The sequence below is a fragment of the Artibeus jamaicensis genome, unplaced genomic scaffold, assembly GCF_021234435.1.
Source record: "Artibeus jamaicensis isolate MK-2021 breed Jamaican fruit bat unplaced genomic scaffold, CSHL_Jam_final contig_908, whole genome shotgun sequence".
NCBI classification, from domain to species: Eukaryota; Metazoa; Chordata; class Mammalia; order Chiroptera; family Phyllostomidae; genus Artibeus; species Artibeus jamaicensis.
Genome location: NW_026522009.1, coordinates 3,612,175 through 3,626,430, shown reverse-complemented (window position 1 = coordinate 3,626,430; position 14,256 = coordinate 3,612,175). Strand labels below are relative to the sequence as shown.

The 14,256-nt window shown below is 35.5% G+C and overlaps 1 protein-coding gene across 16 annotated transcripts in view; it reads right to left on the bottom strand.

Annotated features, from left to right (window-relative positions):
- ADGRL3 (adhesion G protein-coupled receptor L3) overlaps positions 1 to 14,256 on the bottom strand; it is a 770,297-nt gene that overhangs the window by 102,473 nt on the left and 653,568 nt on the right. For all 16 annotated transcript variants that reach the window (XM_053655018.1, XM_053655016.1, XM_053655023.1 and 13 more), the window contains 2 exons: positions 13,137 to 13,345; positions 12,274 to 12,450 (listed from right to left, as the gene is read on the bottom strand). In XM_053655018.1, the coding sequence (XP_053510993.1) occupies positions 12,274 to 12,450; positions 13,137 to 13,345 (386 nt within the window). The remainder of the gene's footprint in view (positions 1 to 12,273; positions 12,451 to 13,136; positions 13,346 to 14,256) is intronic.

Below are 14,256 nucleotides of genomic sequence, written 5' to 3'. Positions count from 1 at the left end.
TAACTCGATGCAGTATAAAGTAGACTTTTCTCATCTATCTGCATATTCAACAAATAGTACAAATGTAAATTTTGGATAAGTCCACCCAGCCTGTATATTTCTTATATAAGAAAATTAACAGTTCATACCTACTCTATGTCCTGTACATCTTAAAAGCAAGGCTTCTAAAAAGTGGATGTGATTTGCTTACCTGTAATAATGAGGTTTTGTATTGAAATGTTCTGGTCGTTCTTTAGTTTCCTCAAAATGTGCAGAAGTACTTAATAGGCTTTTTAGCCTTCTTGAAAATGAGATAGTCTCTTGAGACATGGACCTACAAGATTGCTATCATTGTCTGGACATAGAAAAATATTAAAATATTGGCCTTCTATAAAATTATATTTCAAAGTACATGACAAGAAGAATTTTATTTTTTTTAATTATTATACGTATTTATATTTAGAGAGAGGGGAAGAGAAGGAGAAAGAAGGGGAAAAAACACCAGTGTGTGGTTGCCTCTCACATGAGACCCTCACTGGGGACCTGACCTACAACCCAGGCATGTGACCTGAATGTGAATCGAACCAACAACCCTTTGGTTCATAGGTCGGCACTCAATCCACTGAGCCACACCGGCCAGAGAGCGACAATAAGAATTTTAAAAAGAGAAGAATTTCTTTCTCTAATTTTGAGATATATGACAGATGAGAATGACAAAAAATTACAGTAAAAGAAATTTATACACTCTTTCTTTAAAACTATGTGATGAATGCCAAACAGGCTATAAGGAACAAGATGAACTAACTCTATTTGAGCTGCATGAAGTTGTGCAGGTTCAGGACAAAAACTCATATATAGAAAAACTTAATTATTTGGGGGATTTAAGATTGTTTCCAAAATATAACCAGAAAAGAAATCAGATTAAATAGGACTTTCTTATTTCTTTATTAAAACTATATCTTATTTTGGAATTCAGTACAGATTCCATAATGCAAAATTACCTCACGGATTTAAACTATTTTCCATGATAGTATTTTACCTAGTGTTGACATCCAATATGCTTGGAAGCATTAGGAAGCAATGGACATTTTGGACACTGGCAGCCTATATGATGAATTCACAGACGTGAAAGAACTGATTGACACACAGCTGATCTACCAGAGCCTATAGATACAAAGTGGGTGGCCATTTTTAGAGGGCTGGGGACCCATTCCTACAAGCCTAATACTACGAACCGGCACTGTTAAGAAATAATAACACATGTGCATAATTACTTGTTACATAATAAATACATTTTTGACCTTCTCATGCTATTTCCCAGTTCCCTCTCTGAAATGTTGATCGCCCCTGCTGGTGGCCACGTGCTCCATGCTCTAAAGGACTTAGCTCTCAGTGGGGAGGACCACAGATCCTCTTCTGTATTACCTTGTGTGACCCAGTTATATCAAGCTTCTTACAACTGAGCAGAGCTAAGGTTTCAGGGGTGAGTATATCTTCAATATCCTTTGAATGAAATAATTTAAACCCAGTTTTTTTAAAACAAAGTTTGATAGGGATCATTCAGAAAACTTGCTAATTCTCAAACAAAATGGGTAACTTCTAATAAAAAATTGCTAAATTGATTCTAAGAATATACATTTAATGCCTAACATGAGTCAGGTGCTGAATCAAATAGAATGGGAATATATACACACAACCCCAGTGCACATACACACTTGCACACACAACCTATTTTTACTCCAGTGTTCCATTTTCATTTGTTTTTTTTAGCTAACGCAGTTTCAGGCAAAAGAATAAGGAAATATTTATTATATTTTTATTTTTCCATCCTCTTGACTACATTTATTACATTTCAAACAGAGTAGGGGGTCTTCCAGATAAAATCCTTGCGATCTATTATCTCGCAGGCCTAGAGACAATAAGTAGGGACTACCATTAAATTTTATAAAATTACCACCTTAAAAAGTTCCAAACTTCCTTGAACTGGACTTTTAAATTATCAAGTAATGGATCATGGAAGATCTTTTTTTTAAATATTTTATTTATTTGTCTTTAGAGGGGAAGGGAAGGAGAGAGGGAGAGAAACATCAATGTATGGTTGCCTCTCATGACTCCCCTGCTGGGAACTGGCCTGCAACCCAGGCATGTGCCCTAACTGGGAATTGAACCACGATTGTGTGGTTCGCAGACCTGCGCTCAATCCACTGAGCTACACCAGCCAGGACTGGACCATGGCAGATCTTTAAATAACAATACTTGTGCTTTAAAAAGTATTTATATAAGGTGACTTTATTGCCTGTCTTAGAAAGTTATATAAATATAAATTTTGGAAAATGTAGCCTAATACCTCTAGAGTACAGTAGTTCTTTAGTTTTATCACCATATTTACTAGACATAATGGAATGAAAAAGGCCAGGGGAAAAACACTGAATACAATCAATGTTTAAAAAAGGGCAACCTTTTGTGACCTGAAACAAAGACTAGAGTTAGTAAACACATCAGCCTAGGACAACTCAATTATTACTAAAAGCGGTATAAGAAATTGTGAATATTTTTAGAACATTAGGATAGAAAAAAGGGTTTTATACTTGTTTTGTTTGCTTGGTTGGTTGATTATACTGTATTAAGCATGAGTAAATTGGGTGAGTACTGCCATTATAGTTAAAATAATTAAAAATATTTCACTTTTTAGTTAATGTTAAAACTCACCTCACTAATTAAGAAGCAACCCAATCAATGAAAGAGTTTATGTACACTTAGTATCAACTTATGATTATATCTAAAATTGAATTTGGAGGTGCTGACATCTTGGGATTCCGTAGTGGCTATGTGAACAAGCTTTCAGAGAGTTGGGAAGTTATATGTAGTTATGATAATATCTTGCTATAAATCCATTATTTGATACCTTCATTGTGAAGAAAAAGTATTGCTTTAAAAAACAAGGCAAAACACTGTCTTAGATTTCTCTGTTCAGAAAAAGGTTACCTGGATAGAAGTAGATCAATGATAATTGGTTATTAAAATCTCGACTATTTTGGCCTTAACAGTTATCCTTTCTCCACCCCCTCTAGTATCAAGAGCTCAAGGACTTTGAGGACAGTGAAGCAAACAGTGAATTTAACCAATCATATTTGTAGAAAAGTTTATAATTCTTAGTAGAATTTTATTATTCGGTTCCTAAAATAATCCTGAGATATGTTAAAATTTTAATAGAGTTATCTAACTGATTAATAATGAGAACAGGGAGTTCAGACAATCTGCTGAAGAACAACAGGCAATTATTTAAAGAACAGGAATCAGGATCTGGAGTCTCTTGACTTTTTATTCGTATTCTGACTACCCTTCAGATTACAAATGAGGCCCATAAATCATGGTAACAATATCTGTTGTGATGTTTTGGATTAAATGAGTTAGTGTAAGCAGACATTAAAAAATGATATTTATTCCTATTATTGGACATGCTGGGCCCTTCTGAGGACTGAAGTCTTCACCCAATCTCTACTTTTTATATCTCCACACACTTGGTTAATAACTTCTAATAAAATATTTCTCACTATAATTACAGATGCATATCCGTCTCTGATTTTAAGCCATGCTTATTTAATGAAAATTATTTAAAAACCTAAAAACTGTAAGGAAAAGGACCCAAGCTGCATATAAGACTATAGGTCTTTTTCTACTTAAAAATTCTGCTATAAGCCAGAAATAAAAATGATCAGCATAAGAATGTTATTGATACTAAAAAATATAAAATTTGCTAAAAATGTATGGCAAAACCATAAAACTCTGGCCTTATTTTATGCTACTTCAACCCTGCCACTCTCTTTTGCTTAAGCAGTTATGTCACTTCTACAGCACTTTCCCTGACCCTCCAGGTCAAGTTACAGCTATTCCCCACGTGTTTCTGCACCGTCTTCCACTACAGCAATAGGACACTTCTCACAAGATACAGATTTTGCTGATCACTTATCTACGTCACTAATTAGACTTACACTTTGCCTGTGACACAGATGGTACTCAATTACTTAAGAACCAAATAAAGGGTGGGATAAGTATGTCACATTTAAAAAAAAAAACAGGTGGGTTTTAATTACAAAACATCCTCAATGTTCCTGTAGAAGGTAACTTTAAGTAAGTAATCAAACTCAGTAAGAGGCCTCAGGATACAGTGGGAGGTATGCAGCTTCTCCTACATCACACACCAAATATGTTTAACTTGAATGTAATTATGAAAAAGCAATCAGGAAGATTACAACTGTGGAACATTCTATAGGACAAATGACCTGGATTCTACAAAACAGCATTTTCATGAAAAATTACATGCAGGAAGGCTTGTACATTAAAGAAGACAAAAGAGATCTGGCGACTAAAAGATACTGGTCCTGAATGGGAAAAACAAAGGTTTTAAAGACATTGTTGTTCCATTCATTTACTGATGGGCACCTAGGTTGCTTCCAACAGCAGAGAGAAAGAAGGAGCTACTACCCTTTGCAACAACATGGATGGAACTGGAAAGCATTATGCTGAGTGAAATAGGCCAGGTGCTGAAAGACAAATATCATATGATCTCACCTTTAACAGGAAGCTAAACAACAAAACAAACAAGCAAGCAGAATAAAAACAAAGACACTGAAATAGAGAACAAGGGGACAGTGACCGAGGGGAGAGGGAAGGGAAGTTAAGGGGAAAAAGGGGGAGGGATTTGGAGGAACAAATAGGAAGGACACAGGGATGAGAACTAAGGGGGGTGGAAATGGGAGGGAGGTGGGGAGCATGGGGCGGGGGAGGCTGGGATGGGAGAAATAGACAAAAAACTGTACTTGAAAAATAACTAAATAAAATTAATTAAAAAAAATAAAGACATTATTGTGACAACTGGCAACTTTTTGTATGGATTGTAAAATACATAATATAACATTTATTTTATTTTAAATGTCATGTATGTTGATGGTAGAAGAGACTATCCTTGTTAATAAAACATTTGCTGAAGGATTTAGGAATTAAGTATTATAAAGTCAGCAATTTACTTTCAAGAAGTTAAACAATATAGCAACATATTTTGCAGCAACATACACAGAAAAGTGGCAGTCAAATGTGTCAAAAATTAAATGTAAATTCAGAAAAAGGGGTAGATGAATGTTTATTGCACCACTTTTCAATTTTTCTAAAAAATTTCTATAAAATAAGTGATAGAAAAAAGTAATAAAATAATTTTAATGGTTTATATTTATCCAAATCCATAATTTAACCTCTTCTCTCCCTATAGCTAATTTTGGATATGTCTTTTCCTTTCATAAACTTAAGAAGACATAGTAAAATCTAGGTGCCAGTTTCTCTTCTCAAATACAGATGCAAAAGAATATCCTCTCTATCATTAGGTAGGTTACTTTTCCTTTCTTCCTTCCTGCCCTGTACAGAGATAAGCAGAGGAGAGAATCCACAGAACTTTCTTCTGCTTCCTTTAATAATTCCCCCTACTGGGGGGGGGGGGCGGGAAGAGAAAAAAGAGAAGAAAAAAAAATGTACTTGAAAAGTACTAAATAAAATTAAAAAAATAAAATAATAATTCCCCCTACTCATAGCAACTTGCCGGAGATGAATAAAAAAATGCTTTATGCAATTGCTGATTCATGGTAGCATGGGGGGAGGAATATGGTCACAGCATCCTTTATTCAGGTTATCTGTCAAAGGACAACAGAGATGAGGTCTTGTGGTGTACTCTGAGGGCCATGGTGGTTGGGGGCAAATTCTCTCATTGCATCAATTCATATTTTGAAATACCTGTCTTATTCCTGTTACTCAAAAGTGATATAAAATTCTAAAAACTCTGCCTGAAAATTAAAAGGTATGTATTTGCAAATTTCTGGTACAGGGGAAGGGGTGGGGACAGATGAAGAAGGTGGTAGTTGTCACTCTTTTTTAAGTAAAATGGATGCATTACTCTTGGTTGTCTAGACAAAAATTTAAGCAACTGGAGAATATCTTAAATTGTTACAGACTTAGTTCTAGGTATTTAAGACTCCAGAATAAATATACTGAATGTCTCAGAGAACTTAAAATTCAGAGGGACTAAAATACATAAAGGTAAACTTTTTTGCAAAATACATATATCTTATTGAAAAATCTAATTCACACTTTTAGATAGTATATATTGCATTGACCAAAACCCCTTTTTTCCCCATAAGATGGCTCTAGTAGCACTTAGTTGTCTTTAATTTCATTCCAAATAATTTTGTTAGATTGAATTGTGACAGCAGTCATAGGGTGCATTAAAAACAAACAAACAAGACAAAACAAAACAAAAGAACATTTGCCCTGGCTGGTGTGGTTCAGTGGACCAAGTGCGGGCCTGTGAACAAAAGGGTTGTTGGTTCAATTCCCAGTCAGGGCACATACCTGGGTTGTAGGCCAGGTCCCCCATAGGGGGAGTGCAAGAGGCAACCACACATTGATGTTTCCCTCTCCCCCTCCCTCTTTTCCCTCTCTCTAAAAATAAATAAATAAAATATTTAAAAACATCAAATTTGTTGAATTTTTATGTAGCCTTTTTAATACTGAAGATGGAAGAAAATAAGCAATATTTTCAGCATAATGCACTTGTAGGAACACAACAGAAACACAGAGAAAAGATCTGTGTGTTGTATGAAAAGGTGGTGTCACTGATCAAATGAGTTAAAAGTGGTTTGTGAACTTTCCTGCTGGAGGTTTCTCACTGGATGGTGCTCAACGGTTGGGTAGACAAGTTGAAGTTGATAGCAATCAAACTGAGATATTAATTGAGAACCATCAACGTTCTACCATGTGGGAGACAGCCAACATACTCAAAATATCCAAATCAATAAAGTTATTGGTGAGAATGAAAAATATGTCTTATCTTTTACAGAAAAATACTAAATGGATTTCTTTGCTAACCCAATATATTATTTAGAGTCAGGACATGGCTGAAGTTTTCTTCTAAATAAATATATATCTCCTGGTAGATCTCCTTAATAAATGCATATCAAAATGGTATACATAAAACATTAAATATATTACACATATATATGGCAGATCATGCAGCTCCTCTGCTCAGAGCTCTGCACTGAAGTAAAACCCACGCCCAACCCATGCCCAAAGTCCTTCTGATGACCTACAAAGCTTTTGTCCCAGACCCTCTGACTTGTTCTGCTAACTTGTTCTGCTAACTTTCTCTCTGTTTCCATTCTAATGACCCTGTTCTCCCTGCAATTCCTCCGAAACATCAGGCTCACCCGAGGGTTCACCAGGGGTCAGGGGTATATGTTTATTTCATTTTCTGGGAAGAATCTTTCCCCAGCTGATCTGCAAGGCTGATTCTCTTACATCTCTCTGCTCTTAACACTGAACTTAGAGTCTAGTGGAGGAGGTAGCCAATAAAAATTCATACTGGTAAATAAAGAATGTTAAATTTAAATAAATCTATGAAGGAAATGCATCCTTATAAAACTATTCAATGAGAAAATCCAAGAATAGTTCTTGGTTGGAGAAGGCTGTCAGTTGTTTAATACAAAGTTATTCAAGATATTTAATATAACAAAATATTTCAATTTGATCATTTTTGAAACTATTTTGTTTTTATGAAATAATTCCATATTTGGAGGATATTCAAATCATCAGTTATCTAATTTTTTCTCTAAATAAATACACTGTTTAAAGCATTATACCAGTTATAATTTTTAATCTCTACCTTCACCTCAAGTCTATTACACTATAAATGAAAAAATATAAAATTAGCACAAATATTTTGGAATAGAAGTGTACAGCCTTTAGCATCGTACAATAGACATTTCATTTTTCACTAATAAAACATTTCTTAAGCTCGAAGTAACTTTTCTTTTGGACTTGCAAGTATAAAGTTATTTTCTTTTAAAAAAATAAATATTTTCATGGGAATCTTCAAAATCTTGCAATGTAAAAGTACCTCATGTTTTATTCTAGCCTGGACAAAGTATGTCTATAAAATTTTTGACACACTGTATCTATGGTAGAGATTTAAAACTTTCCAAATAGTCATTGTTTGAATCAATACTAAATTAAGAAATCATTTAAAACAATGATTTTAAATAGCAAAACCAATGGCTACACTTAGACAAGCATGAAGTTGGGATGGAAGTAATAAGACATACTAAGCTAAAGAGACAGAGACAGAGAGACAGAGGAGCATTAGCATCCAACTAGAGGAACTGAAGCCTTTTAAAGATAAAAATCAACGTCAAGTTAAACTGCCAGAAAAGAATAGGGAAACTTTTTATTTTATTATCTCCCAAAGAATTATAATTTGAGTATAAGAAAGAGGTGATATAAATCGTCAGATTCTTTCTAAAGCATTTACTTATAATGCTCTACAGAACCATAGTAGAAATGTTCATTAGTCAATTAGTTTGAAATGTATGCTCCTGTGGACTAAAATAGTTCTACAGTTGGTATTCGCAAGAAGAATTACCAGTAAGAGAAGAGATACCCATTTCAATTTAGTGTGTGTAACATTCTACTGAACAACAGAAAAACAAAGCAACCTGTAGATCATTCCCAATAATGGAAATATTTTAAAATATCATGAATACCATGTAAGTTTAGTACAGAATCACATTACCCAAATATCTATAATGATTAGTCATATATATATGTATATATATGTGTATATATGTATATATGTATATATGATTAGTCATATATATATATATTTTTTTTTACAGAGAGGGGAACAGATGAAGAGAGGGAAAGAAACATCAATGTGTGGTTGCCTCTTATGTGCCCCCTACTGGAGGACCTGGCCTGCAACCCAGGCATGTGTCCTGACTAGGAATCAAACCAGCAACCCTTTGGTTCACAGGCTGGCACTCAATCCACTGAACCACCCCAGCCGGGGCTGTAATGATTATTTTTCTGTCTACAAGAAAAGGTAGTCATGTGTTTCCTTAAACAGTAGACAAGAGAGAACTGGCAAGTAGTTAAACATCTGGGTTGCCACTTTGGGACAGAAGCATCCCCTTCCTTCTCTTACCTGCCCATATTGACCTGGCTGTAAAACTCTCTCAGCACCACATTGAAAAATCAGCGTCAACACTTTTCTGCATTGATAAACTATAAATTCACTGAGGCCAGGGGCATGGTTTTCTTTACTCCCCACAGTATTTTGTGCAGGTGTGGTAATATAAATTTTTTTAAAAAATAGGAACAGAAAGCATCTTTGAGAAGGTGACACAGGAGCAAAGACTTTACGAGATGGCTCTTAAGTGTAAGACACATGATGTCTTTGTGGAAAGGCAATGAGACTGGTGCAGCTGAAGCCAAGTGAGCAAGGAGAAGAAGTAGGAAGGAGGTCAAGAGATGCTAATACTGCCAGGATTTGGAATTTTGCTGTTATTGAGATAAGGAGTCCTTCAGATTGGATCAAAGGTCTGAACCACCTAATTTGCATCTTAAAGGGGTTACAGAACTGCTTTTTGAGAATAAATCAGAGGAGTGACACAGTCTGACTCACATGTTCAGAGTATCCTTCTGGGCATTATGCTCAGAATAAACTTCAGGGGACAAAGAGGAATGAAGGGAGACCAATTAAGGGGCTGTGGCTACAGAGTACAGGAGAGATGCTAGTAGCTTGAACCTCGGTGATGATTATGAAGATGCTGGGAAGCTGACAGATGCTGGATCTGGCAGGAAACATTCACAGGGCTGGATGTGAGCATGAGTGGAAACACACAAAACAAAGCAAATCAAACAAGGTTTTTGGGGCAGGCCATCTGGAAGGCTGTTACTAAGATGAATAGAATCAGACGAGAGAATACCAACAGTGTAGTTCTGCAATTGTGACACTTAATAGAAGTCTAGGTGGACGTGTGAAGTCAGCAGTTGAATCTACGAGTCTGTAGTTAAGAAATGGAGATAGAATCTGGGAATCATGAAACGCTGTTTAGAGTCATGTGACTCTGTGAAATCACCGAGGGAGAAGAAACCACTAATAGTGCCCAGATTACATCTAGAATAACATTCAGGGTCAGAGCAATTTTGGGAGGTCATGGAGATGAAGAGGAACCAGCAAAGGAAGCTACGAAGGGTGAGCTGCTGAAGGAGAAAGAGAATGGTGAATCCAAGGCAAAGTGAAAAAATGGTGCAGGAGTGTGGTAATTGTCCAAAAGTTACCTTACAAAGTATATCCACCCATCCTTCAGAGAAGGGTACTGGTTTGAAAAGCTGTGTTAGAGCAGTCCCGCCTTAGCTGGATGATCCCCCTGTGTCCCTACATCATAGTGTTGACTCCAGCTATAATACTTCTCAGAGTCATGAACACACCTTCACTTTCAACTTTGACTTCCCTTCATATATGAGCTCCTTGAGGGCCAGAAGCTTCACTGCAATGTGAAATCTAGAAATATATCTGGCAGATGGGAGGGGGAAATTATGTTGAGAACATACTGTATAGCAGGCAACTTGTCAATACCTCTACTCAGATATTAAAACAGATGGTAATGCAAGAATGAAGGAAGTGCTGAAAGAACAGCAGAGACCACACAGATGAAAGATGACAGCAACTCACTACACAGGTTGATCCCTGGAGTGAAGTTCACGCATCAGGGAACCACAGCTTTAATAACAATGACTCAAGGTTATTCAGCTAACTCTTCTTGCTCTTTTTCCAAGATTGTCAACCAAAGTCTCCAAAATAATTTTATTTCCATTACCAATTTACCTGCAGAATTAGAAAGTGACAACTACAAACATAAAAAAATAACTGTTCCAATTACCTGTGTATTTCCCTATGTGCTTGTATAAGTTAGCCTTCTGTTTTAAACATCAGTGTAATGAAGGTTTGGTTATTAGTGAAGTCCAAATATTGGTTATTACTTGGACTTCATTAATGTAATGAAGTCCAACTCTTTGGACTTCTAGATATGATCAATCTGCTTGCTTCCTGTTGTTCAAGAGTCAAAATCATGTTATAAAATCAAAATGGGACCAACTGAGGTAATCAGAAGAGTATGTGTTACAAGAAATGCAAGACATACATGCTGTGTGGCTGACTGATAAAGGCAAATATTGATTTCCACTTCTATATCTTGTTGACACACGATAACAGTCACAGTCAAGATTCTTGTATAATAGACTGGGAAGACGTTGTTATGAAATGAACTGAGCAAAATGGTATTTGTTGTTGCTTCAAATGCGATCTCTTTTTTTTTTTTTAGTTTGAATTTATTCTCTAAGCTAAAAAATAGGATTCCAGAGCCATACTGATACATGCCAAGTTTAAAGCTAGCATTTGTTAGTGTGGCTAAATTGCTAAGCTAGATCAATTTTCGATGCCCTGACAAATGTGTTGTAGTCCTTTAAAGACAAAAATCTGAACTGTGCTGACACAGCTAAGGCAATTTACTCTTAAGGCATAACTGGGCTTGCATTTGGTCTCCCTCTGGGACGCTTGTACCATCTTTAACTTCAACAGTGTCAAAGAAAATTTTGGAAGGGGATATTTGGATCAATGACAACAGATAGATACAACTTTGCTACAGTTTTCCCTCTTCCAAATTTGTTACACAGTAATACTTCCTCTATATTTATTGATACCAGGGAGATGAGAATTCACAAGTACATAATTTTTTGTTAATGACTCATCTATCAATCTCCATAAGCATGTTAATCAGAATGTTCTATTTTTATGTCCTGAGTATATCTAAAATCTAAATCCTCTTCACATCCTCCACAATAGCCAGAGCCATGCTGGGAAAACACTGGTGCTGCCAAGTCAGTGATGTCTCTGACTCTGGAAGCTATCATGTGGGTTTTTCCTTAGGATAGTGTCTTCCTGCATGGACAAAACCCATTACATTATGTTAAAATGCTAAGCTCTTCGCATTACTATGCATTTTGCACTGTGCTCAATGACTGCTCTCCTGAGTCGTTTCGACAGAATTTAAACCCACCCCTACTTCCTTAGTCTTCCACGTAGCAGATCCCAGCTCCTAACCTCACCACACTGGCTTTTGATCCTGGGGTCTTTTCTTGCCCTGTTCATGAGGTCTGACATTAATTCATAGAATATAAAAGCAGGGGAGAGACTAAGCAAACTTCAATTTTAGGAACTACGTTGACAATAGAAAAAAGAGTTCTTTGAGTCATCTAGAAGTATATGAGTTAAACACCAGAAAGCTCCTGAATAAAAATACTATGGAAGTAGAAAAACTCCAAAGTGAGACTTGGGACTGGCCCAAAGAGTCAGGACTTCTGGCAGTTAGTGTCCTGATTGCATCCATTTTCATTTCATGATATGTATCTCACCTTAACTTCCACATGTGCCATCAGTACTGCAAAATTGGTTAGGTGGTTACAAGAGCATGTAGTATGTGTCTTATTTGTTGCCAGAAGCCGACAGCCTTGGGTTGACCAATAACCTGTCATTGTGCGCTTGGAGTAGCTCCAAAATGAGCAGTTTGGGTTGAAATTTTCCTCAGACTGCTGCAGGAAAAAAAATCAATAAAACCAATAACTACTTTATGATCACATAAATTAGGTAGACATACTCTTTATATCAACACAACTTCATACTCTGTTACAATTTTTGTGAAGGTGTCTATTGATGTTTTCCTATTAAGTGGGACTCATCATTTCTAAGCAAATTTGTTGTTGTCTATTGCCCTCCGCTTAGCGGTGAGTTTACTTTTTCAAAAATTGATACTTAAGTGATACTAATACCAATGTCTCAGCATCATCACATCCGTTAACTTCAAAGTATCTTGCAGAGTAGAGAAGTTAATTCAATTGCTCTAAATGATAAACTTCCTAAAGGATCGTCTTTAGAAATCTGTGTTCAATTTAGAATACAATCTTAGCACAGCACAAAAGTATATCTATACACAGAGACATAATTACTTGGAATATCCTACGTGAAGTCATGTCCAGTTCTACTGAACATATTGCTATTTCTTTTTAATTATGGAGAGGCATTTATAAATCTATCTCTGAATGTTTTTGCCATAAAGCATTTACATATTCAGAAACATTCTTCTTCCTCATTTCAGAAAAAAACTACCACTATCATGTACTAGGTTTTGAATTGCTATATTACAAACAAATAATATGTGTTCATGCTATGACAAATATAGATAATGCGGGCACCTGAACTTAACATACCATTTTCTTACCTTAATGTGTTTAACAGTGAACACCACAGGATCAGCCAAATAAACCTTATTACTGAATTCCTTGTTTATTGCTGCTGTAATAACAGGGGAATTGACAATAACAGAATGATTGGTGGACATAGCTTCTGTTCCCAACTTCATGCTGGCATTCTCCGTGGATAAATAAGGACCCAAGTTGTTATACAGAACAAAGGCCACTCTGATCTCTCCTAAAATAAATGCAAATGAGAAATATAAATTGGGGAGAAACTGTGATCACTTTGTACCTTCTACTTAAATTGTAGAGTTCTAATTATATTGTAATCAAATTGGATAATACATATTCACAACAAAAGTTAAGCATTCATTTTAACCAAAGTGCTAAGTCATTCATTAGAAAAAAATTAAAAGACGCTGAAACAACTACATATAAGTATTAAAAGAAAGAAACTGCAATCCTTTTCTCATCCCATACTGAAAACTCATTTCAAGGTCGTTCACAAACATGAACATAAAAAGCAGAACAATAAATCTTCCAGAACAAACTATAGAATATCTTTGTGATCTTAGGGAATGCAAAGATGACTTGGTTAGGACCCCAGAAATATTAATTATAAAAGAAAAGAATGGTAAACTGATTTTTACCAAAATTGAAAACTTATGTCTATCAAAATGCAGCCTTAAGAAAATGAATAGCCAAACCACAGACTAGAAAAAAATACATGTGACTCATAAATACATAAAGCATTTCTGTTAATCAACAGCAAAAGAATAAATACCAGACTAAAATGACAAAATACATAAACACACACTTTAGAAGAAAAGATAGAGGATAGGCTAAAAGACATATGAAAATTATCAATCTCATTGGTAATGAGGGAAATAAGAATTATAATTACATTGAGATACCATTTCATATCTACTGGAATACCTCAAGTCAAAAAGGCTATTCCTACTAATGTTGATAAGGATGTAGAAAAATTTGAGCTCTTACACATTGCTGGAGAAAGTATAAAATGTTCAACTATTTAGAAAAAAGTTTGGCAATTTCCTATAAAATCAAACATATATCTACCTTTTCTAGATCAGTGAAAACATATAAGAAGAAAAAACTTGTGTAAGAATGGTTATAGCACCGTTA